This window comes from Haliaeetus albicilla, chromosome 7 (genome assembly GCF_947461875.1).
Source record: "Haliaeetus albicilla chromosome 7, bHalAlb1.1, whole genome shotgun sequence".
NCBI classification, from domain to species: Eukaryota; Metazoa; Chordata; class Aves; order Accipitriformes; family Accipitridae; genus Haliaeetus; species Haliaeetus albicilla.
The window spans coordinates 13,192,054-13,217,406 of NC_091489.1; the positions used below are offsets into that span (position 1 = coordinate 13,192,054).

Genomic DNA, 25,353 nt, shown 5'->3' on the forward strand with positions numbered 1-25,353 from the left:
TCCCCATGGGTAAATATCATCGCCCCACCTCAGGGTAGTAATGAGATAAAGATCTCGCAGGAGGACAGCACAAAACTGGGAATAAACTCCTCTTACAAGTTCTAGCCAGCTTCCTAAATTGTGTCTCTGTGTAGGTGTTGTACCACAAGTAAGAGTGGTACAGAGTGAGAAGGCGTTACCTACAAAAACATCTTCTGAGTGACTCTGTTCTGAGAGCCCATTTACCTCACTGAAAGGAAATTAACCTTGTTATCTTAGTTCAGTTGGAAGGGACCTGTGATTTTTGTGGACCTTTCAAGAATGGAAGTGTCCTGTTTGAGGATTTGTCTGTCAGTTGAAGGGTATGTGGATTAATGTGATTCAGATATATGAAACTGGTACAGGGCAGGTTGTGTTAAATATTTGTGCAATAAGAAACAAGGCAATGTGATGCATGCTAATTGGGCAAGGTGTTGAAAATAATAAATATCTACTTGATACTACACAAATTATTCCAAACTGAAATTATGCAGGCCTGTGCCTATTAGTGACAGCCTGCCACATCAATGCTGGTTTCATCCCTCTAGCTTGGAGGGCTGAATTGTCATGGGAATGCCTCTTCCAGGGAGGCAGAGTTTATAAAATTGATCTGCAGGAAAATGACGACTTCAAGGCCATCTGATAGGTCTGTACTTGCTACTAATGTGTTGAATTGGATGTTTTTTGGGGGAGGACAGTGTGTTGGCCCTAGCGGGTGTTATTGAGTTCAGCGTTTAGTTTATGGTTTTCATCTGAATTTGCTGTGTGGGCATGCCACAAGACAGGAAAGCTTGTCCCTTTGGGGACACTGCTTTTGTGGCCCTCTCATGCTGCGTGAAAGATCTGGGGTAAACCTTTTACAAAACTTCTTTTGTTGTGAGAAAACTCCAGTTTGCCAAACCTGAAACTCGATGCAGATGTGCATTGGTTTCTTACATTCACAAAGAGACCTGAGGGGCAAAAGGAAAGATTTGTCCCAAAATAGCCATCCAGATTTTCAGGAGCTAAAAAATCTGTTGTTGTGAGTGCTCTTCCAAAGCCTAAGTAAGAGCTTGCCCAAGAAAAGTTATATTTCTACATATTGAAAATACAAACATTTTCCCAGAGTGAGGTGAGCCGAGTTGTTTCTGGTCTGGTGTTCTGAGTGGATTGCTTCAGAAGTAAAAGTAGTCCCAAGGAAAAACCCTTGCTGGGATAAGGAGGAGAGAGCAAGCAGCTGGCTGGAACGTGGTCGCTCTCGGTACCTCCCTTGCCCAGCGCTGCTGCCTGCACACCCCACAGCTTAATGCTACCAAAGTCTAAAGTTTTAAAGTAACACACCTGGATGGTTGTTTAATTTGCCAGTTGAGAGATTCCAGACAGAAAGAGGCTTTGAGGGAGTCTGGAAGAAGCTATGTTTGTTTTAACCTGGTTTGGTTTTCCTTTTCTGTGGTGCCCAACTGAAGAGAGAGCCTGGCAGGCTCCACTGTACACCGCACTGAAAACAGATTAGCCTTGGTGCTCCACGGTAGGAAAAAATTCTGTTTGTGCGGACAAGCAGTGTATGTTCAGTCTTGCCTTGAGACTTAGTAACCCTGCTGCCCAGTCTGTTCAAAACCAGCATGAAATTAGTCGGTGCCCTCAGTCCAGCAAGTTGCTCAACACGTATCTGTCGAGCGGGTGATGTGCAGCAACACAGAACAGCAGCTGTAGTGCCTGGAGGGAGGCAAAAGGGGTTAAACCAGCCCAGAGGCAGACCTGCTTGTCACTTCAAGTCATTGTCCTTCCAAAAGGCATTTGGGGCACTACTACTTTCTTCTGTTGCTGACAACACTGTTCCTGTTAATTAGATGAAGCTAGAAAAAAAGACTGCGCATATGAACCTGCTCCGTGCATTATAATTGCCCTACCAAAGATGGCTTTCCTTCGATTGATTCTGACAAAGGGAGAAGAATCATCGCTGCAGCAAAGGCCTCTGAGATTTATGTGAATAACAGCAAGGGTACTGATGTGGCCTGAAAAGCTATCCGTAAACAACGGAAAACAAAGTCATGTTTGTTCAAGCTTCGCCTCACAATTGCTCTGATTTTTTGGCTATACTGGAGTTCCTTCTGTAAATTGAAACAGTTGGTCAGGCTTCCAAGTCATATAATGTTTAGCAAATAATGCAAACCATGGAATGAGATGTTTGTAGCTTTCTTCTCTTAATAATAAATTTCATTTACCTCTGTCCTTTCCAAGATTCCCATCTTTTAAACTGCAGTCTTGCTGTCTGTTGTGGTGCTAGTGGAACTTTGCAGGTTCTCAGCGTGCCTTCAGCAAAGTGGCTGTAGCATCTTTAACAGTGATATTACTCATTTTAAACAAAAATCTCTGCAGAACTGCAGGTGCTCCTATATAGACACACTGACTTCTACTTTTGCTAGAAGAATCATCAGTGTAACAAATAGGCAGTAAATGTGTTCTTAGCAGTTACTATTGCTTCTTTGTCCCCATACCGCGTTGGTCTGGGGATGCACCGTATATACAATCCCTATTATTTCCAAGTGATGGCAACACCCCAAGGATGTTTACTCAGGCAGGAGACTGAGCAGGGTTTTCTCATAATTGTAAACAGAGCGTTTAAAACAATGTAATCCAACTTTTAGCCTGTTCCCATTTTTGAACATTCAAGTCTACATGACAGACTGATGAGCTCTGCACGTTTGCCAGGAAATTCAGGTTAAACCCAGTCCCCTGAACTCAGGCTTCTGCATCCTGACTCCATCCTGTTTTTAGAAGAACTGGGAATGTTGCAGAGGGGAAGTTGTGTATTTTCCCTCTTGGGAAATAGATCTGTTTGCTGTTGCTGTTTGCTCCAGCGGCCTCTGGGCAAGTTTCAAATGTGGTGTATCAGAGAACTGCCAGGAAAGAGAAGGAAGTGGGCAAGAGACCCAAGAGCACTGCATACAGATAGGGTGAGGTACAGTCACTCCTATATACTCATTTTTTTTCTTTGCAGCTGCTAGAGAAAGGAAGGACAAAAAACAACGCATGAGGTAACAGTTGTGGCTGTATGTGGTGTTTCACAGGCATTCCCACCACCTTCGCATGGCAGCGGGTGTTAGGAATTGTCAGCTCCTATGTGAATTGCCAGCTGTTTCTTGAACTGTACCACTGAAGCACATTCCTGACCAAGTAAATGGTCATACTTCATATTAAGCGCCACAATTCATCCTGCTGTACTCCTCAGCCTGCGGCACAGTACAGTTTAAGTGTTCTCAACCCTGTGATCCTCGGGACCTAAATCCCAGATTCTGTCAGAGCAAGGAGCTGAGCAGAAACAGACCTGTGGAGCGGAAGGTGCTGGACAAAAGCATGCACGTGTGGGGTGCAGGCAGCACAGGGCAGCATTGCTCGGGGGCTTTACATTCCCCCAGCGTGGGGGACCTGCTGTGTGCCTCTGGCAGCTGTGTCCTCAGCTCCCCGCTTCAGCTGCTCCCAAGAGTGAATGCCTTTGTCGTCCTCTCTGTGTGCACAGGACGTACGTCTTAAACTGAGCCCCTCACACGTTGAATTCATACAGTTTGGCCCGATCTCTGATGGCTTGTTGGGAATGTCAGAGGAGGAGTTGTAGGCTGCTCGGGCATTACGGCTTTCTCTGAGGTTGTTAGCAGGCAACCAGTGAGGCCCCAACAGAAGTGGCTGCTATCTGCATGCTGTTGTCTCTGCAGGAGAGACTATTGACTGAATCTGGTTTAAGGATTTTCTCCAGTGGATGTGCCATAGTAAAGCCAGTCACTGTCCTGTGGTATAAACTTGAACTCCAAATCAGCCTAAGGCTGGGAGAGTGCCTGCAGTTCAGTGTTCCCATCTTTCACAGTGATTTTCAGTGAAAGCAGCAGTCTCTTTAGTAAACGGCTTTCGTTTTGCAGGAGGGTTCATGCAAGCCTCGATTCTGCCCCCTTTGGTACACTAATCTACTGGCCTTTGCCAGTAGTTTTTAATACTAGATTTCCTAATCCTCTTCCCCTGCAGCATCCAAGCTGCAGGTCAAGCTTCCAATGCAGGAGGTTATTAAATCATGCCTCCAGGTCATGGATGGGGAGGCTTAAATTCTATCACATTTGATTCTGGCAACTCTCAAGGTGCCAAAATTAACTTTGGCAGGTATTTGTAAGCTCATCTGCAAAGAAACAGGAGCGCGGGTTTGACAGAGGACGTGAGGCAGAGAGAGCGCAGAAACTGAGTAGAACAAAGCAGAAAAAAAAAAAAATCCCTCAAACTGAGGATGCTAAAGGTGGCGCTTAATTACTAACAAAATAAATTGTTCCTTTTGCGTAGTTTGAAAATGGAAAGGAATACTGGAAGAAAAAGAAGTAAGAGCTTGCTGTACTTCAGATGTCTACATTTAAGATACTTTTTTTTATACCCTGTGCTTGCAGGAATTGAAAAGAATTAGTGAATGTGAACGGCCCTGTTTTCACTTGTTTGAGGCCTGATTTAGTCAAAGCCAAATTATTCATGCTGCCTTTAAACAGCCTCCTCAAGAGAAGTAGGGCAGGAAACTCCCACAATAACCCGCACAATGGGAGCGAGAGGCCAGCCAAACGCGGCCCGGGACACGTGAGGAGGGAAACCAGTGTGCCTTTGAGCAGCTGGAAGAAGATTTCAAGCATGGTAATTTTGTACGAGGAAGCATGAAGGGTGCCTTTCACGAGAAAGTCTGACTTGCCGCAGCTAGTTGACAGGGCACGTCGTGAGCAACGCGCACAGAACAGGGGTGCATTGCATGCAGTATGTTGGGCCCTGCTCTTTGCTGTTGAAGAGTTTTTAGCTGGCAATTCTCTGCCTCCGGGCTAGGACCAACCAGTCGGTTATTAAATACGTGACATAGCCCCATCTGCCTGCTGCCAGTCACCAGACTGAGCCCGTGGGACCAACGTGGTGGCTTCCGTGCTGGTGGTGGTAGAAAATACACATAGGCACACACGGCCCACAAGCAGCTCAGCGTTTGTTTCCACTGAGAAAGTTTTGACCTGCTTAAAGAGCTATTGCTATGGAAACCTAATGAGAAGATAATTGAATGAAACGTCTTTGCTTTCCATCCCTTTCTCACACTGGTGCCAGCAAGGTCAGAATCTTGCAGGCCTGCTTTCTCTTCAGGTTCATGCAAATTTGATAAAAATACCAAAGGCCTGTTTTCTTCCCTGTGCCAGCTCCAGTTAGATAAATTATCTCGTATTCAGGCAGGAGCAGTTACAAGTCTGTCAGTTTTTCATACTAATTATGTGACTGGGCCATTTTTAATGCACACGGATAACTAAATGGCTTTGCAGCACAGCCACTGTGGGCTTTCGCATCAGTTTATTCACCGCGATGAATGTGCATAATATTTGTAGATTGAAAATCCCATCCAAAGCATTTTCCTCAATGGGCTATAAATAGTCATTGGGAAGGAATAAGAGGGCCACTATCAGTTTATTGAAGATCATAACAGTAGTGGTTTCATTATCAGATGGTGCTATGCACCTGTGGATTTTATGGTCCATAAATGAGATGCAGCCATGTGTTAAAGCACATCTGCATTTAAAATACTTAGTGTTGAAACAAAAACCCATCAGAATCCTGTCATTCTCAGTTCCCATGTTTGTTCTGTTTCAAGAATGATGAGCTTTCAAAAATCAACAGGCGCATTCATGAAAGCAGCACATGGTGTCATTTGTTTCCTTTCCCAGTTCTGCGGTGTACCAGAACATTCACATCTTGGGACATGTATGACTGTCTCTTGTAAAACCAACCGCTCTGTATGTGAGAAAAGCCCTGGCGTTTTTCTGTCTAAGATCAGAATCAGTCCAGAGTTAACAGGGAAAGCTGTAGCCTAGTAGCTCGATGCAGCCTAGTTAAAACCTGTCTTAATAATCAGATACAGTCTCAGTTGGCTTATGATGCAAATGTGTGCATTGGTTCTTCCTTGCGCTCAAAGTTTTGGAGCCCACCTCCAGGGTTCGAGGCTTAATTTATAAAAGGGAGGGATTGCTTAGGTATAGCAAGGTCATCCCTGCTGCAGCACTTTGATGGAAACATAGACAGTTCTGGATGCCTGGCTTTGTCATTGTTCTTACAAAACCCACAGGCTGCAAAAGAAAAACCAGAAGTGCCCTCCAGAGGCAGTCCTCATGTCCAGATCTTTGTTGTCAGAGACGTCTGGTCTGGTCTCTATCTTTCAAGCACCCTCTTAAAAGCAGTTAGTGTTTTAAAGCTGCCCTCCCTTTCTCTACCTACTGTTAGAATTTTGTCCAAATAGGTTGTCTTAATAGTTAGGAAATGTTAACTCCTCCTTGCTAATTTTTTCCAGTTTATATCTACTTGTTCTTGTGTCTGATTTATTAATAGGCAGTAAATTAATCTTCTTGCAGCTTTCAATTTTGACAGACTGAACAGGCAAAACTTTTCTAGCTTTCTCCGGTAAGATAAGCTGTCTGGTTCCTTGACTATTCTAACAGCTTTTTTCTTTACCGCTTCTGGTTTGAATTCATCTTTCTTGAGCATGAGTAATGATGGTTATACAGCTGTTCCCATATATATTCATTCTTTGTACTGCCATTGGAATTTCCCATCCTTACGCCTGTTAGGATTAACGTGTTGGGTTTTCCTCAGTCACCCTTTTTCAGCTGGTATCCCCAGGTACCCTGTCATTTGCAAACCTCTAACATTTGAAAGACTGACTTCCGTGCCAGTCCTGTTTGTGTACTTGCACATTTTAGTGTTGAATGTAAACTCATTTCTGTTAAGCCCGTCTTTCTAATCAGCTAATTCCTGGTCCAGGGTCTCTGCTCTGGCTGTTGCTAGTAAATTTTTTTGTCACTGATCACTGAGTGGCCTGGTGTAATCTCTGCTAAAATGCATCATCTCTCTAAGGCACTAATATTTGGTTACTCCCAAAAGTAGCTCCATTTTTAGATTATCTGTTGTGCTCTGCCCCCCCCCGCATTTGTTTATTTCAGCAGTTTGGCTCCAAGAGGCCTGAAGTATCAGCCTAGAGATGGTTTTGAATTTGTGAGATTAATGGATTAAAGTTTTGACCCTTTCTGCAGCCTGCTTCCAGAGATTATTGGTTGATAAGAAAGTACTCCTTCCCTCTGGCCGTAAATCTTTTTTTCTTCTTTCTTGTCTGAACATATACCCATACGTTTCTTCTGCTATACGCTGTGACAGAGTACATTTCACGTGAAAGCTTGCTAATGAAGTTGTACATCAGACCACAACAAAAATGAAGGCCTCCACGGTGGAGTAATGGCATTTGGCTCCCTTTCAGACATGCAGTGCTGAAACTTCTGCCAAGTGTCACTGCATCATTAACTTTCAGTACAAGTTATCAGTCTATGAATGGAAGAACACAAATCACTTTCAGTGCACGTTCACAGAGGAGCTGCAGATTTAACAGAGTAAGGGAGTGTAATTGGCAAATCAAACATACAGCGATGCCGAGGTACTCAAATTTTTCACCAGACATCTAGGAAGTAAAGCGCTTGATTGATTTCACTGAGGTTTTTTAAGTGTCAGAGTTGTCTGGTGGAACTAAAAAGCAAGTGACTTATCAGGCTCTATGTGGTAAGTTTTGTCAGCGTTTCCATCTCTTCAGACCAGCTGTTACCATTTTCAAGGTCAGGCCAGGCATGGAAGATTTCCTCTTTAGGGAATGCATGAAATGGTAATTGGAATCTGCATCCTCTGATGAAACTCAGCATAGTTCTTAAATCAGTTACAAATGAGAAGGTGGTCTGCTTGCTGTGGATTCTACCCTTGTCCTCACCCCCTCTAGCTCAGGCGCGTCAGAAGTTTGCTCCTGCTGCTCTTCCCCTTCTTTGGAGGCCAGTGTGCAACGAGTTGGTGGCCTCAGGCTAATTCCCAGTGAACAGATGTCCACATCACAAACGTTGCCGCTACACCTGCTACTTACTTGCATCGTTGTTGGCAACTGTGCAAGAGAAGAAAAGGATTAAAATGGATTTGGAGGCTGAAGAGCACGAGAGACTGCCTCTCCACTTTGAGGCTGATTTCACTAGTGAGGCAGAGTTCTGATCATTAACAGATTTCATTTTCTAAGGGTGGTGATTTGGTGCATTTCATGGATACTAAATTTAGTTAAGTTAAACAGAATAACTGCTTGATGGCTGAGGTCTATGCTCGGGTGCAAAACATACAGTGGATTAATTCTGTCAGTTCCAACAGAACTTGGCTTTCTTTTTACTTGGTTGTCTCTATATACAGGTCCACACACTTTTTATCTGATTTACCTTTATTTAGAAAAATACTCACTGACAACTTTACTTTTAAGTGTCTGGATGGAATCCTGGCCCTATTGAAAGTCTTCAAATTTTGACACTGGCTTTTCTGGAGTTTTTGCCCAGAAAGTATGGGGTTTGTATTTTTCTCCTGCATTTGTTATTCAGGCTTCTTAAAAACTAAGCATTTGGTGGCATATCACCTGTATCATTAACTTTTCCCCTTCAAGGGTAAACTTTATCAGCAAGGGAAAACAATAAATGTCTCCCTCTGCCTGGTGCACTACAAATCTGAAATTTGGTTGCTTCAATTAGTTTGCAGTTTGTGCTGGATTAAATTTCTAATCAGTCTGAGGTTGAAGTAAGTTACATTTCAGAGCTTCGCTGTGCCAAACTCTCCTTGTCTACGTGAGTTACTAAATCAAACTGAAACTTCATACTGTCTCATTTCCCATTTAACGAGGTCTTTGCAAATTGGTGAGCATGTTTTTTGTGCTTACAAAACGTTGGCCAGTAATAGCTTGCATCTTCTAAACTGTGAACCGGCTTGAACTGAAATTTTCCTTCAAGTGGTTTACTGAACTGATCAAAAACTCTTCATTGCCCTCTTCTGGGGGTCTAAGAAAACACAAGGAGCCTGCGCAAACACTGTGGACAGCAACAAGAGTACGGCATGTGTGTGTTATTATATGGCCTCATTCAAAGAACGATTTGGTTTGAGGTCGCCTTGGTATGCCGGGGTACGCATGTTTCCATTCTGCATGGCTGCAGTACAGCCACCGCACAATAGCGCATTGTCGTGCGGCGGGGCCGAGCTCTCGCAAAGACGCTGCAGTAATGCTTTGCACTTGGAGCCTCCAGCAAAGCCATTGAAGCTGGCAGAAGTCATTTCGCTGGCTTGGCGCAGCATGGTTAAATAGTGATTCCCATAGGAAGGCTTCAAAGAATAGCACAAGATTTGGTAATTTCTGTTAGCTCCATTTATACAGACAAGGAAGAAAAAGGCAATGAAGCGGGGTGGTGGTGTCTCATCCGAGATCCCACAATGAACCATTGGCGCTGAGTTGGAATCCATTATGGAAAACTGGTTCAACGAACATAAAGACCGAGAACAAAAGATTTACTTGCTGTTTTAGGGGGTTGTTTGTAAAGTCCATGTTCTGTTAAAATGAGTCTCTCCAGCCAGCTTTGGAGGGAGGGAGCATGCACTGGTGGGAAAACACACAGAAGGGACGCGGGGAGAAAGAAGTTGTAGTCTACGGTTATCTATGGTCGCACTTCAAAGGGTCTGGACAAGTTTTCTTCACCTTGTCTTTACACCTCTACTCCTCTCTTGCACACAGTGGATTCTGAAAGTTTAATGAGTGCATATTTATAAAGCATTTTCAGATAAAAGCCAAATAGGCCGACAACTGTTACACAGCTAAACAAATACAGCATCCCAGTGCTGCAGTTTCTAAGGCAGCCAAATTACTGTTTTACAAATGGAAAGGGGGAAAGTATGTGAAAAAGTGTTTTTCTGAAGGATCCCTAGACTCCTTTGCCTTAACCATAGGTTTCTGTCAGTATATTTTTTTCTATGCTGGTCACAAAAGGCATGTTTAAGAGGGGAACTCAGTTACTGTGGTCAGACCAGTGGGTTCAGTTTTTGTTTCCAACTTGCTGTGTTGGGAAGAAAAGGGAAGAGAAAACAGCTCATGATATATTGTTTGGCAACTATAATTTACTGTAATCAGACAGCTCCCATGAAATGTGAGAAGCCTGCGTCAATAAGTTCGTTTCTCTTTTTTGTCCTAGGCTCTCCATTCATAAATCAAGTTCGGAAGAAGGCTCTGTAGGTCAGTATATTTCATTTTATTTGATACTCCTATGGAATTTTTAAACAGGTTTTGAGTTTTGCTTGTGCTGGGATGTGAAGAGCTGAGTAAACACAATGCTGGCAGAAGTCAGCAGCATTTGTGTGTGTGGGGAGGGCGAGTCTCAGCAGCTTTAAGTTAGATGCTGGGTGTCTCAGTGATAACTGAGACTGCCCAACCAGTATTGTCATGTGATAAATATGCATCTTTTGACTTGTTGTATTGAATTTCAAACGTCTGCATGTTATATCACTGCTAGCCTATGTGTTTGTATTGTGAAAATGACCACCACCAGTGAATAACAGGGGGTTTTGTTATGTTTGTTCATGTCATACCAGAGTCTCTTCCTTTGTTTCTGAAATATTTTGCCTTCTTAAATATGTATTTGTTTTCCATTGTCTTTCACTTTTTCTTTTTTTTTTTTTTTAAACGTACTATAATTAGTTTGTATTGCTATCCTAACTTGTTAGTTCAGCTGATACAATTCTGGACAAATTTTATTTTGCTTACTGAAGAGGAAAAGAAAAACTGGGAGGGTTTTTTGTTTGGTTTTTTTTAATGTTTTTCTAGGGACATTTCCACACAGTCTAAATTTAAGCTGTGTTTCAGAGAGTCTGTAAACCCAGCTCTAGGTCTTCTAGGGTGAGGTCCAAAATACTATAGTCATATGCTGAAACTCAGTATAAACTGTGTTCCATCAAATTTTTCAAAAGCAGAGGGATGAAGTAGCTCTTTATCAGTAGTGTTTCTGCCAGATCAGGTACAGTATGTTCTCTTGCAGGTGGCATAAACTTTATGGCATGTGCCCTGGTTAATTCAACAGAACTAATTTACGTGCCCTACCTTGAGCCAGATCCTATTTCTTTTTTAGAACAAATGATTTACTTCTGGGTCATCAAGCCATACGCAGGTCTGAATGGGCCTGGACACCCCATCCTTGTACAGTCCAGGCATACAGAGAGCAAGAGTCAGATGTAGCTGATGGTCTCATAAAATTTCTCATGCCAAGTAGTAGAATATGCATATGCGCTTGTGCGTATGTGTGTGTGCGTTTATATATATGTAAAGTATTTTTTTTCTGTATAGATATGCACACACATATTAGAAAATTACTTACCTGAGGTATGCCTCAGGTTGCATAATTGTCATTCAGTTAAAGAGAATAAACCAACAAAATGCTTCAAAAACACTTCCAGACTTGACGTTAACACTCAACAGATATCAAAATGAATGTAAAATATTTTCTGTTTATAATTCAAAATATGTAAGTTACTGGCTTATCTCAGTCCTCTATAGCATTGGCAATTATAAAAGAATGTGCATTTCCCTGAAATAGTTACATCGACACAGTTCTAGTACAGAATAAATCAAGAAAAACAGAAAATTTGAGGGTTTTTTATTCTTGTCTTTGACTTAGAAAATACAACTTAATGCTTGAAGGTTGCTCTAGCATTTACTAACTAATTTTTTTTTCTGAAATTCTTTTTCCCTTTCCCCTCATCCTCCCTCCCCACTTTCCTTTTAGGGAAAGCAGACTGGAAAAAGAAAAATAAGTTTTTTTGGCAGAATTTCCGAAAGAACCAGAAAGGACTAATGAGGCAGACTTCAAAAGGTAAATCTTTTTTAAGGACACACAGCCTATCCATATAAAATAGAAAGAGCCAGCATCACAAAGGCGTAAAATTGATTTGCAAAAGTGTGGCAGCTGGGGGCCTGTGGATCTGGAAATGTCCCAGGTTTGGTTCATCATGACAGGGCTCGTAAAGGCGAGTCATGTTCTGTGAGACTGCAGATAGGAGGCTGGGACGCCTTCGGTCCTGACTGTCCATGATGTCACACATGCAAAGTGATGTTGTTAATATATATTTACAAGTAATATCTGTAAATGAACAAGATGCCTTTTTTTTTCCCCGATCCTGACTTGTTGAGAGAAATACTGATGTGTTTTAATTGAAAGATCTTTCTCCGTTCTTTGGTATTTGGTTACATTGACCTGTTTGCTTTAGGCTTGAATCCAACCTTGCATTGTAGGAGAAGACACTACAAGAACGGAGAAGTAAAAGTGCATCTGGTGACGAGTGCAAATGTAGGATCGATTCCACTTAAACTGTCAGGTGTCTTTCTCTAGTTCTTGTCCAAAAGATGCAGCTGTGCATTGCTTTAAATATTCATCTTCACAGAGAAAATTCCTGTTTCCCCATGTGTATCTGTTAGATTCTTGTGTTGCAGATGCTTCTCCACGTCTCTATGTCTGTATTCAGATGGATTGTGAAAGATAACAGCAGCCCACTTAAGAAGTCAAAAAGGGGCACATTTACACTCTCAGTTAAGAGTAGGTCCCTGCTGGCTCTCAAGGCAAAGTTCTGATTGCCCATGCTGACATGTCAAGCACATACCCAAAGGAGAGGTCCTGGAGATGACAGCCCCAGTACATCCAGCACCGTATGCCAGCTCAGGGGCTGGTTAGATAGCCTGGATAGATTGGGGGATGTGGCCAGTCCGCAGCAGAGAGCTGCAAGGGCCCAGCACACCGTTCACGAGGAGGCTTCCCATCCGCTCTGGCAGCTGGCTGCAGTATTCCTCAGGGCTGAGTGCAGGACTTTTCTGCCATTAGCACCTTCGCTTTTGATTCTTGTCCTTCGGGGTCAACAACTGAGTGATGACAGTCACTTTTTATTTCTTCTTGTCATATTCTCTTGCTTTCAGTGTCAAAGTAGACTTAGTTTTATCACCCTAATTTACTTCCTTTTCTTGCTCAGTTACTTCCAAATCATTCAGTCCTTTGAAATCATAGTGTGAGCCTGCTCTGGGGAGGGTCTGTTTTTGGCCAGCCAGATCCACGTGGCAACCAGATTTCAGAGCACTGGGTAAAATCCGGTTTCCATGTGTCCTGCTCGGTGCATGACCTCTTACACGTGCTTGTTATCTCTGTGCTTTTTCCTACAGGAGAGGATGTAGGGTACGTGGCCAGTGAGATCACAATGAGTGACGAGGAACGGATCCAGCTGATGATGATGGTCAAAGAGAAGATGATCACCATTGAGGAAGCACTTGCTAGGGTATGATATGTACATACTTCAGTTTCCTTAAGAAACATGTTTTAGGATGTAGGATATACCAATTTAGAGTTTTCATTTGCTCAGAAAACAGAAGGGGGAGAAAGCCTGCCTCTTTGTCCCATCGCACTAAGTAGCATAAATTAGATAGCAATTCCTTTGTTTATGGGGAAAAGTGAGATTTAGCTCAACCAAAAATATGTCCAGTGCATGGTAAATTGAGTCCTAAAAGCATTTGCTTCTCTCCATGGCAATAAAGGATGCTAATCAGAGAAAAGCTCAAGTGTAGACATTTTCATTGCAGCTGTCTAAAGTAAGGGAGAGGAATCTGACTTGTACTAGCCCTTATTTATCATGTATGTTCATGGGTTTGTTTAAGTACGAAAGGAATGGTTCAGGTTTTGCTAAGCTTGCCTTATTTGTTTCAGAACGCATATATTTCTTAATTTTCCTGCTGCTAATGGCTGAAGGGCAGTTTGATTGAAGGCTTCCATTTTCAGCAATTAAAACTTAAAAAAAATTAACGTTTAAGCTAAAATTACTTCTGCTTGTTTCTTAGCCAAAAGGCGGTGTTTTGTTTTAGTAGCCTTCAAGAAAACATATTGAGCCTTTTTTGGCATTTGATATTAAAATCAACACGGATGTATTTTTTGACAAGTATAGTGGGTGTCACAAGTGCTTCTGTGCAAAATCTAAATATTAATAAACCACAAGAAAAATAGCTGTAAGGTATTGTATTTGTGTAGCAGTAGGGCTGAGATTTTAATTTCTCAGGAGCCAAAAGGTCAGTGCTGAAGTTCCCACACCACTTCTGATTTTGTACCCTTGTGCAAAATACTGTGATGGAACACAGGGTATTCTGCACGGGCTCCATGAGAGGTGCAGAAAACATGATTTAGATCATGAATTGGCACTCAGATAAATTTCTATACTGACATACTGCACCTTGAAATAGATTATCCTAGAATATAAAGTTATGTTATTGTCTGAGGAAAATACTACTTTGCTGGGAATTGTATCATAAAAAAAAAAAAAGCAACATTTTCAAATTACCAGTTGGTAATACTGGGAATTCTTCTACTTCTCTGCTCTTAAAAATTTGGGGGGGGTACCTGATCTGTATGGTTCATATATATACTGGTACTGTTTCCCTCTAGTGGTCTGAGCTACTAGCAGCAACTTTTTTTTTTTTCTTATCAGTTCTTGATGATCCTCTCAACAGTTTGACTCCAGTAGGATTGGTTTTATGTCTTAAGCCTTTTATTGGAAAATGGGAAAGATGGTCTTTTGTTTTAAAATTATAAAAGGTGGTTCCTAGTCTTTACTGTGGATCATTTTCTTTGTGAAGGAAATTGGTAGGCTATTGTGATTTAGTCTGTCCCCTGTAAACTGTGCCTCTAAGATGGGGATGTATAATTTATATTTTACCAATGACAGGTCATCAAAATTCAGTATTTACAGATCACTTCCTTTTAAGAAAAAAAAAACCCAAAACTCATCACTAAAACTTCTGATTCTAAAATAAATTAATTTATTTTAAACAAGCGAGTCATGCAATGCAGAAGTTCTGATTTCCTCAGTTCACAGTGGTACACGGTAAAAAAACCTGAAAGGACATAAACTCTTGCTATTTTAATAAAAATTGGTAGCTGCTTCTCGCTGGAAGATGTTCTCTCTGTCTTTTTGGATTTCAGCTGAAGGAGTATGAAGCCCAGCACAGGCAATCAAGCACTGTAGATGCTACAGAATGGCCTGATGGATCTTACTCAACGTTTGATGGGTCTTCCAATTGTAATGTAAGTACCTGTCATTCTGATACAGCTCCCCAGTATCATTTAATATTTAAATGCTTTTATTGCAGTACAGAAATATCCTGATTCATCCGGAGATTTCCTTAATAGGAAATGTGTCATTTGACCTTGTGATGCTATATGCTGTCTGCAGAAAATCTTTAACGTAGATTTTAGATCTTCAAGGTCTGTTGTCATAGACTTTAACAGTCTTATTGTATAACCTCTCTTTTTTTCTTTTTTTCATTTTTTAATCTTGCCCTTTGTCACTGAGCTTTTGAAGAACAAGTGATCTCAGGCAAAAATGCCTGTGTTCCAAAATGCACAGAAAAGGTTTTTTAGAGGGAACTGTTTCTCTTTGTTGATTCACAGTAACTGAGAAGTTGAGTTTCTCAGGCCTTCCTAGCCCTTGTTGATACATTCTAGATGAGGGTCTGGCTAAATCCTAGCTGCCTGGTGCTTTCAAGTAGTTCTATCTCTGCATTTGCTAACTGTCAGCCCAGAGAGTTTGCAGCTTTTGCCAGACCCATAAGCAGTAAGGCAGCTTTCCTCTGTCATTTTTATTTCTGAGCTGTGTAGCTTCTGTTGTTTTTATGGGCACCAGACAGTCTTTGTGTCATGCCATACTGAATTAATTAATTTTTCCTTCCAAATATCTTCATTTTCACTGAGTAGTTTATTCCACTTCATTTCTCTAATTGAAAGTTCACAGATAAATCTTGGAGAAGAACACATTTGGCTGTCAAATCCAAGCTCTTTGTAACCCATATAAATGAATCATAAGCTTTTGAGACCATTGATTGATTTATTTATTTTATTGTCACTGGAATTTCCTGCTAACTGCAGCAGACAGTTAGCTTCTCCTCCCTAAATGAAAAGAGGAATGCTATGTCATTTTATGGGATGTTTAAAATATTTTGTGGTGGAGAAAGATTTTCTTGTTTGTATTCAAAAAAAAATATGCCCATCTTTAGTTAAATGGGAGCAGAGTGGGGACTGATGTTGCCTTATACTCTGTTCTGATATATCAGAAATGTGCAAAGAATAGAGACTGACTTTTCTGCACTGATTGTTTAGCCGGTTGAAAGATGTCTTGATCTTTTCCTCATTAGTATTTATAGCCTGAACTTTCCCTTCTCGAGGTCTTTGGCTAAGGTACCTATAGCATGAAAGCCTCAAAACTCTCGTTTATCATGCTCAGATCTCAGAAGGATACTGAATTTCTTTCTTAAATCTTCTGATAGAGGTTTACACTTCTGTTGAAGTTACTGAAAGCTGTGTATACCTCTGAGGACCGAACGTGACTCAGTATTTCCTCCCTAATGGAACGACTTGGCACCTTTTCTCTAGAATTATTTTCCTAAGCCATCTTTGCACTTTGAGCCAACAACTCTGTGGCCTCTCTCTGCTGTTCTGGTAGGATTTGAACCATCCTCCTGCTAACATCAGTGGGGGATCTCTATTCCATTGTTGTAGATACCTCTCAAGATTCTTGCCCTTGCTCCTAATTTTTATCCTGGTTACATTTAACAGAAGCTGTGAAACTGCTTGCCTTCAAGGGTAAAGCAGATCATCTGCAGAAACGAAACTTCATGCTATATCAAAAGTCAGCTTGGCTTCTTTTTTTGTGGACAAGAAAGAAACTAGGGTTAACTGGGGTGAAAGACTTTGGGCTATAATTGACATGCAAGAGCGAAAAACAGTGCAAAGTATCAGATAGGTCTAAAGATAGAGTGTGTGTTCACCCAGACTGTTTTGCCAAAGGACATCTCTATTAATCTAAAATGACCAGCTTTTTAGATGCGCAAAGTTGATTCTGTTTTCAAGTCCTTTCTTTGCCAAATAGTGTGACTTTCAGTGCTATTTGTGTGATTTGTACTCTGTGAATTTGGAATCTCAACTTAAAACTACCCTGCTCATTTTATAGAGGCCATGAAGCAAAGATGTTTTTCCATATATTAAAAACATTCTGTTAAGTAGCCCACTGCCTTCTAACCTCAGAAAGTAATTGAAAATATGAGTCACTGAAATTGAAGTTTCTGGTTTGAATTAAAACTCCCTGGGCAATGGCTCTTCTGGTTCTGTTGGCATTTTTTCTGATTTCTTTTTTTTTTTTTTTTCAGTTTCATGGCCAGATTGTTACTAGGCAGTTTTTAGTGGAACATTGTGATCATATTTGATCATTTTGTAAACATTTTATACACACAAATGATAAAAGTGAATTGCAGAATAATTACAGATTGAGGGAATTTAGAAAAAGAACAATTTTTAGTTTACTTGCTATACATTTGTTTGGTAACCTTGGGGATGTAAGAGATATCAAGACACTAGTATAATGGCTTTTTTTTTTTTTTTTTTTTTTTTTTTTTACCTTCTCATTTTATCTTTGCAGGTAGAAAGACCTGCTGCTAGTTAGGAGGACTTAGGAGGATGGGTCACTAGTTTTTTGTGGAGAATCTTGGTCTAGCTTTGCCCAGTGACTACATTTCAGGAAAGGAAAAAAAAAAAAAAAAAGGTAGAATCTAAGCAACCAGAGAATCTAAAAATGGAGGCAGAATGTCTGGAGTGTTCTAAGAGTTTAAGTACTCCATTGCTTTCAAGTCAGCTCTGCCCACAGCATAAGAATAGCCACCTACAAACTAACATCTAAAGGGCAAATATCATTAGTTGCTGTTTTCCTTTGGGGGGGGGGGGGGGGGAAGAGACCACTTTATTTTTTTAAACTTGTATAGTTATTATATGTTTATGACTAACATCGCTGGTGTTGATCCTTCACTCATTTTAAAGATTGATTTAGGGATTCTTTTTCCCAGCTCCTCCTCTTTTAAATTACTATGCCAGGAAATGGAAACTTGCATTTTGTGCCCTTACAAAACTAAACCCTAAACATGAACCACAAAGGATTGAAGGGTCATCATCTCAGCATCTGAAGGGAGGCAGCCCAATGTCATTGCTGTGCGGTTAATTGTATGTCCTGTTTGTTTGCTCTTAAGAAACAACCAACCAACCAAAGGCATTGCCACGTCAGTAGGTGACTTGGTTCTCTTCCACTTTAGAGAAGTTTGTAGCTTTCAGTCTCACTACTGTGGTCCCTTTGTTTCACAACAAAGTATGCATGTTATTTAATTGCTAGTGTGGGAATGCAGTTGAAACTGTTTTTCTTTTTAGTCAGATGTATCAAAAGTCTAAAACGCTTCATCATTTTTTTACCAATTTATTTCTGAGTATTTATGTTTCATCTCTGTTGGAATGAAGGCTGCTCACAGTAACACTAGACAAGCTTTCATTGCCTTGTGCCAGGCTTTGGGATGTAAAGCAGGTGCAGATTGCAAATGGATCTCTTTCTGGATTTTAGATAAGGGCCTATTTGTCCTCAGGAGTCAGAAAGTCCAGGGAAAGAGAGGACTTCAAAATTGTACCACATTCTTTCTTTACACTGAGGTGCCTTTTATGCTTCTTAAAGATAGAAGCTCATTTGATAACCCTTGGGGGCTGAAATTCTCAGTTCATCTAAAACAGGGCTGCTTCATCCCCAGAGCCCCACTGGGACAGCTTCAGCCCAGCTCGGAGGACCAGCATTAGGAGAAACCAGCATAAATCCTTTCCTGTGCCCTCTGCTGAAAGGCTGCTGATTGGTACCAGTTGCCATGTTCGATGCAGGAGTTGGGGAAAGGAGAGAAGCAGGAGGGAGGCTGTGACAGAAGTGTGTATCATACGTGTGCTGCCACTGAAACAAACCGCTAATTAACTTCGCTGACGGTTTCTGTAGATGCAAGTTAAATGAAGTCGTAATTACCTCTGGGCTGAACTGTTTTGTTGGTCTCGTCGGGCTTCTGTGTTTCGGTTTTGATCAGCAGATAATGGTCAGCCATCCAGAGCTCGTTAATGCAAGCTTCCAGGTAGCGCAGCCGGCCTTCGTTTGAAGGGTGCTGCGGTGAGCTGTGCCGGGCTCCCCCCGGCAGCTCCCCACCTGCCACACGTGGCCTTGGCAGCCTCGGGAGAGAGGCCGTAGAACTGATGAGCGGGGAGAACAAAACCAGCATCTCCCTCCAAAAGCACGGCCCGCAGGTGGGCCCGCTGGCAGCCCGCAGTGCCGTTCCACCTCCCTGCCCTCCCAACGCTGCTTCACCCAGGACTGTCAACGTGGCACCATTACCAGGAGGAAACTGGTGCCCCGCTTGTTTTCGCAGAGGAGGGTGGCAGCGGTTGTGCGGACCTGGAGGCGTGCTGTGCACATCTGCATCTGCCATGAGGCCGGTGCTGGGGGAAACTGCCCCGTGCATTGCCGCTCTTTCTGACTTCTGTCGATCCTCTTTGTAACAGACGGCAGCAAATCGAGTCCCTACAGCCACAGCTCTAGCTGGCGTGAGATAATCTTTTGTTGCTCCTGTTCTTCCTATTATTTCCTGAGGACATTTTTATTTACCAAGTCATTAAATGGGGCTAAAAGCTGAAAGAGTGTGCAGCATAGGGTTTGTGTCTACGACCAGTGTCAAAGGCAGAATAACAGACGAGAATGGACTTTGGGTTGTATTCGTTTCAATCCGAGAGATGCTGAAGCTCTTGAATCAAGATTGTATTACCTATGGTACAAAGCTGACCGACAAAAGATGAAGTCTGATAGAATTATCTCTGGCTCACGACAGTCATTACTGTGTTGTTCGGTAAGCGTGAAGAGTAGGAAGAAAAGAAATAATTACAGTATAACTTCTGTAGCACCAGCTACCTTGAGAGTAAATCTAAGTTTAACTACAGCAAATCCACATTATTCAGAGTTATACTGCATTTCAGTGGTTCAGATTGTGGATGCTTTCTAAATATAGTGATTTTTAAATGGATTTTTATTCATATTACTGACGGTTTCTTTAAATATTTAACCATTTGTTAACATTATTATTGCTCATACTACAGGACTGGTAGAGTAAACAGGAAAAAGCCCTTCCTTTGGTACAGTCAGTTTAACTTGTTAGAACTAAGCTCAAAGTTGATGCATATTGTGAATCAGCATTGGGTATCAATGGCGACTAGGGTATGATGACTTTTTTTTAACTTAAACAGTAGTGTTTAAGCTGAGGCAACACAGATACTTTGAGCATTTTGAAAGCTGTGTGCTGTGGTAGCCCCATTTTTGCTGTTATCACAGAACTTAACCATTTTTTGTAAGCTTGGGGTTTGGGTTTGGTTTTTTTTTTCCATGAAAGGCTAAAAGGGGGAAGAGGATGCTTCTGTGTTTCAGTTCTTGGAGAACTTGTTGCTACCTCCAGTCCTTGCATGCTCTTTGAGGTAATCGGGGGGAGCTGATGTTGAGCATGGCTATGAATGAACGCAGGGCTTTGCTTTGAAGAGTCTAGTGACCTGATTTCTGTTAAGATTTCGTGAAAGGCACTGATGTGCCTCATTGTGTTGGATGATATATTTATTATTACTATCCGAGTTCCTGTAATACTGTCAGTGCTTAGTAACAGTTATGATGAAGAAAGAGCCTATAATAAGAAATGGCTCAAAATGATAGTACTGAATTCCCACACTATGTGCCTAACACAGGGGCCTGTCCTGGGAGCTGCTGGCTGCCCTCCCTTTCCACTGATCTCAGGGACAGTGTCCAGCACCTCTCGGTGAAAGCTAGCAGCAGCAGAATTACAGCATATTTTGTTACGAATGTCCCCCCTCTCTATCCATGCATAAGAGCAGGGTTTCCCATTGGTGTAGTAATACAAAAACCTTCCTGAGAGAAACGCAAACCGTCATTGCAGTTCCCAGGACGCAACACAAAGTTTTAAGTAAGGTCAGCACTGTGGAGTGATGATAGCAGAGTGAGAGACCATTGATGTGCTTATATTTGGTTTTGCAGAACACTGTAAGGAGTTTTTTACCTGTTTGGTCTGAAATTTTCCAGAACCCTTTAGAATTAGCAGGAGAAACACATTTATTTACGAATAAAACTATATCGCTTCTTTAAATATTATTTACTGTGCAAGACGTGCCCATGTTGTCATCAGATGCAACTTGACTAGGTGTGTGTCCCTAGTGGGACTGAACGCTGTCACCACAGGATTGTACTGAGCAGTTGGCAGTAATGTAGCCCAAGTAAACCTCCTGCTCACTGCCAGTAGGAGTTGCTCCTGCAGATGTGAAGACTGGATGTAATTAGTCTGTTGTAAGGTCTTTCAGAAAAATCTTCCTGCTATCATGACTCAGAGAAGAGAGCTTACACTAACATGAAGGCAGTGACTGTAATTAAGCGTGTTCATAACCACTTCTGTTTTGACTGCATTCACACAAGCCCTATTGACTTACTTTACCGCAAAATGTTTGGCCATGTATTTGGGGAGGGTGGGAGGTGGGAAGGCAAATTAATTTAATATTCATTCTAACACATGACTTGGCTTTTTCTTATACCTTTTTGCCCTTGGGCAGATGCCTAATTTCTCTGCTTATTACCTAGAGGGTGGGGGACAGTGGTAACAGCTTTTTCCTATTCTCCCTGTATGCATCAGCCAGCAGGAGATGCTGTAATCCATAATGTGGTTTCCCTGCCCCCATCTTTTCTGAGACCAAGCCTATTAAATTGGAACAAAGCCTTGCTCAGTTCAAGAATTAGGAATCTCAAAAGCCATGTGTTTCACTGCCCTATTTGGCAGACCCAAGCTGAATAATCTTTACTTGTGGTACAATAGAAAATTTTAATTGCGCTCCTGTCGGCTACCACTTGCCTCCCCTCCCCACTGCTAGTGTTTCCTTCCTCGCACTTAGCACAGTAACATTAATATTGTTTGAAAATACTATAAGAATGTAATTTAAATTACTACACCCTTCACTAAAGGGAGCTCATTCTCTTTTTTTTTTTTTTTCTCTCCAATATGACTTTCACTGTATTTCATGTATTGCTGTTCCACCCTTGGTTTTCCGAAGTGCCGGGAGGTTGGTTTCCAGTGCCAGTGGTGTACTCCATTCATTAATAGTACAGGCTACACCAAAGAAAAGGGATTCTCCCCAGGCCTTCTTAACCTTGCCAAAACACAAGATGCAGTTGAGACCTCCTTGTTAGAGACTCTCTTTCCCATGTGTAGAGGAGTCTGCAGAAGCATTGGAAAGGAATGCTGTCTTGTAACAGATACGGAATAATGTAATGCAGAGCTTCGTTCTGCCACATATACCTATGACAAGTGGTACATGAGTACAGCTGTAATGTCATTAAAATTAATTATGCTAATCAGGGAGAGAAACGCTTTGCCATGAGGAAATGTGTCTGGCTTGCAGATGCAAACGTCAGCAGTGTGCTTCTCAAAGTTACTTAACTAAAACCTGGAAACAGTTAACATTTAGGAATTTGCCTAAGCAGCTATTCTAGTATCAAGACAGACCTCCTGGGAGAATTAAATTTGCGTGCTCTTGTTACTTATGACAAATATTTCCCACTAATTTCAGCAAGCAGTGTCGTCACCAGCTAATGTGTAATATATCTTTCACCAAAGTAGCCATTGGATGCTCCTTTGATTTCCTTGTAAGTAATCACAGACCGAATCCAGACATGGTTACCTGGGGGGGGCTGACACTTCCACTGCACGTTTTAGACTTACACAGCCCTTGCAATTCATGCTCTTGCAGTTAATTATGTGAAGTGGCAAAAACATTTATGACCTCTGTTAATTTTCTTAAAAATTTTGGAGACCATTATTTGCAACCTCAGGATATGATGTGGATTATCACATCTGAGCTTCACACAGTTTTCTATAAACAGCCTGTGCAAGGATTAGAGGTTTGCGAAACGTTCTTAATGAAACCCAAAACCTTCAAAACTCAAGTTGCAAAGCCCCAAACTTAGATCAGTTTCACTCATGGCCATGAACTTTTAAGGGAATCTGGGATACATTTCAAGGAAGTTGCTGTCATGTTTCACTTGATGTGGGCTGGTATGTTATTGAAATTGGAGAACACTAGCTGGTTTTATCTGAAGCTTAGAATTTTCCATAGGGCTTTACATCAGAGTTTTGGGGCTGAAGTAGTTGAATGGTAAGAACCCAGCTACAACACACCAGTAAATCTAGTTTACATGACCATTAGGGAGTAGAAAAGCTGTGTACGGTCACTAGTACAAAGATGGAGAAATTGAAAAAGGACATTTGGCTAGGTGGCTCATTAAAATCAGCCAGTCATCCAAGGAAGTAGATGTTTAGCCCTGTTGTGATTTCACTATGTGATTGATCTGTGGTGAATCCAGATTAACTGGCCATTGATGGTATGGTCCTGAGTAAGGGGAGTCTTTTCTGAGCTTAAAGAGGGTGCTGTTGTGGTATGCCTTTGCTACTGCTTTCCACCACTGGATAGCAGTGCTCCTAATTAGTAGAGGTTTTGGTCTGTGTTTTCTTGTGCTCTGAGAAGAATTGTCCAAATTCTGGATTTGTCCCAAGGTTTGAGATTAGGTATGGTTGACTATAAGAGGAGCGCCAGTTTACTTGAGCATCTCAGCATCTGTTTCGTAGGAAGGGAGGTCTGAGCCCAGCCTAGGAGGAGAAGTTGGAATTCATGCTACAATGCTTCATAAAGCCGCAATGTGGCTAATTCTAGACCAGTCTGATATTTCTGAATTAAACATAATTTGCTTTTCCAGTTCTTAGTGATGTTCTTTTTTTATAGCACTGAAACCAAAGGGAAAGAAAAAAAAAAAAAGTATCTTAAGTTCACTAATTTAAAAAACATTAAGCAAGGTTTATTTTTCTGTCAAATTAGCCCTTTATAAAGGGAGATTCTCAGGGGGGCTTTTTGTCAAAAGAATTAAAAAGTGAAAATAAAAAAAGCCTGGTAAAGGGCCTAAGTTATATTTCCTATAGACACAGCCTCCACTCTAGCGGTCGTGTCTGAGGGTCAGTCTTCGTCCTGGCTTTGCAGAGATTCTCTGTATTTTTTTCTTTCACTGAAATTCCATAGACAGTAATTAAGGAACTGGAGGCCAGCAAGAGGTCAGCAAGCCTTCGTCAGTGAAAACAGGGATTGTTTGCCATGTACAACACTCCCTTTTTTCCTTGTGGTGAATAGAAGATTTGCTTAGAGCTGATGACTTATGCCTTTCTTGCAAGTTATGCAGCTAGCGAGTAACTGGGGGAATCAATCAGTGAGCAGAAAACAGCTAATTGAGTCCAGCATCACGCTTTTTTCTTCTTTACATATTCAGTGCTGGAATCGGAGCCAGTTTGGTGTCTGATAATGTAACTCCACAGAAGAGGCATTTTGTGCACAGGATTCGGAGCGAATACAATACTTAAGAAGAAGGGTCTACTGCTGAATTTTAGGGTTACGAAGCTGACAGCAGTTGAGGACTCAGGGGGAATTACTCGAAACTGAGCTTTAGGCCTATAAATGCCGAAGCTGGTAAGTCACTGAGCATGTAGCGTGATGTGGAGAGGATGTGCCTCCTGTTTCAGAGAGGGAGAAAGAGAAAAGGCTTTTGTGGTTATTCTTAGGCACAGCACAGCATGCATAGCTTTTCTCGGTTCTCCTCTTCGTTTCCTTGGGCTTTTAAGTTCTTTTCTGTTCTATTTTCCTGTCTCTGACTTTATCCAGGCATCTTTAATAAAAATTTTTAAAAAGTTAGAATGGTTGTTTTTTTTGGCAGATGTAAAGCCTGTTAGAGAGAAAGAAGAAAGGACACGTGTAGCCACGTCTCCTAAAGGGAACAGCAAAATCTCTTTGCATTTACTATAGAGCTTGTAGTTCTGAAGTGAGCTAGCCAGAGCTGGGGGATGTGATGTGATATGCCCACGAGTCTGAATGTGGCTTTTTGCCCCACTTTGCTGAACAAGAATTTTCTGATAGCCAAAAATAATTGCAGCTTGGGCTTAATCAGCTATTAAGAGATTTCCTTGTTTCTTAGATGGGAGGCTTCCTAGAGATTTCAGTTTGGGGCTGAACTATTACTGGGCATAAAGTGAATTGTAAAATGGTAACATCTCTCTAAATGGCTTCACACAGCTTATGTAAAAGTCACGTATGTTTTTGTTTATGGAGCTGAAACAGATTAATCAGTTATGATAGCTTTAACTGGATATTGTTCTAGTGTTTCTTAAACATTTTTATTAGGACCTGGCTAGCAGGCTTTGCCTATCTTGTGTTTTTTAAGGGCTGCTGCTATAATCCTGAAGTGTTTCCAAATATAGTCCTGCCGAAAGCTAGCTACTTACTTCTGGTTTACATTTTGCCCATTAGTTCCAAGTACCCTAATAAATGTTGGGTTTCTCTGTGTGTGTGCGCGTGTGTGAAGCGCTAATTCAAAGGGGGAGGTTAGGATTGTTATTTCTATGGCGTGTGAAATGGGCTGGATGTTAGAGAGCAGCAGAGCGAGGCGTGTGCCCTGCCTCCAGAGCAGGCAGCGGCAAAGAGCCTGCGGGAG

At 41.7% G+C, this 25,353-nt stretch overlaps 1 protein-coding gene across 8 annotated transcripts in view; it reads left to right on the top strand.

Moving 5' to 3' along the window:
- The window catches only part of LOC104316278 (SAM and SH3 domain-containing protein 1-like), a 571,787-nt gene that overhangs the window by 508,975 nt on the left and 37,459 nt on the right, over positions 1 to 25,353 (top strand). For 6 of the 8 annotated variants that reach the window (XM_069786968.1, XM_069786969.1, XM_069786966.1 and 3 more), the window contains 4 exons: positions 10,062 to 10,102; positions 11,646 to 11,732; positions 13,067 to 13,179; positions 14,871 to 14,972. In XM_069786968.1, the coding sequence (XP_069643069.1) occupies positions 10,062 to 10,102; positions 11,646 to 11,732; positions 13,067 to 13,179; positions 14,871 to 14,972 (343 nt within the window). Of the gene's footprint in view, positions 1 to 10,061; positions 10,103 to 11,645; positions 11,733 to 13,066; positions 13,180 to 14,870; positions 14,973 to 24,082; positions 24,336 to 25,353 lie in introns of those variants that run through there. The other 2 variants (XM_069786967.1, XM_069786975.1) reach the window with 2 other exon arrangements.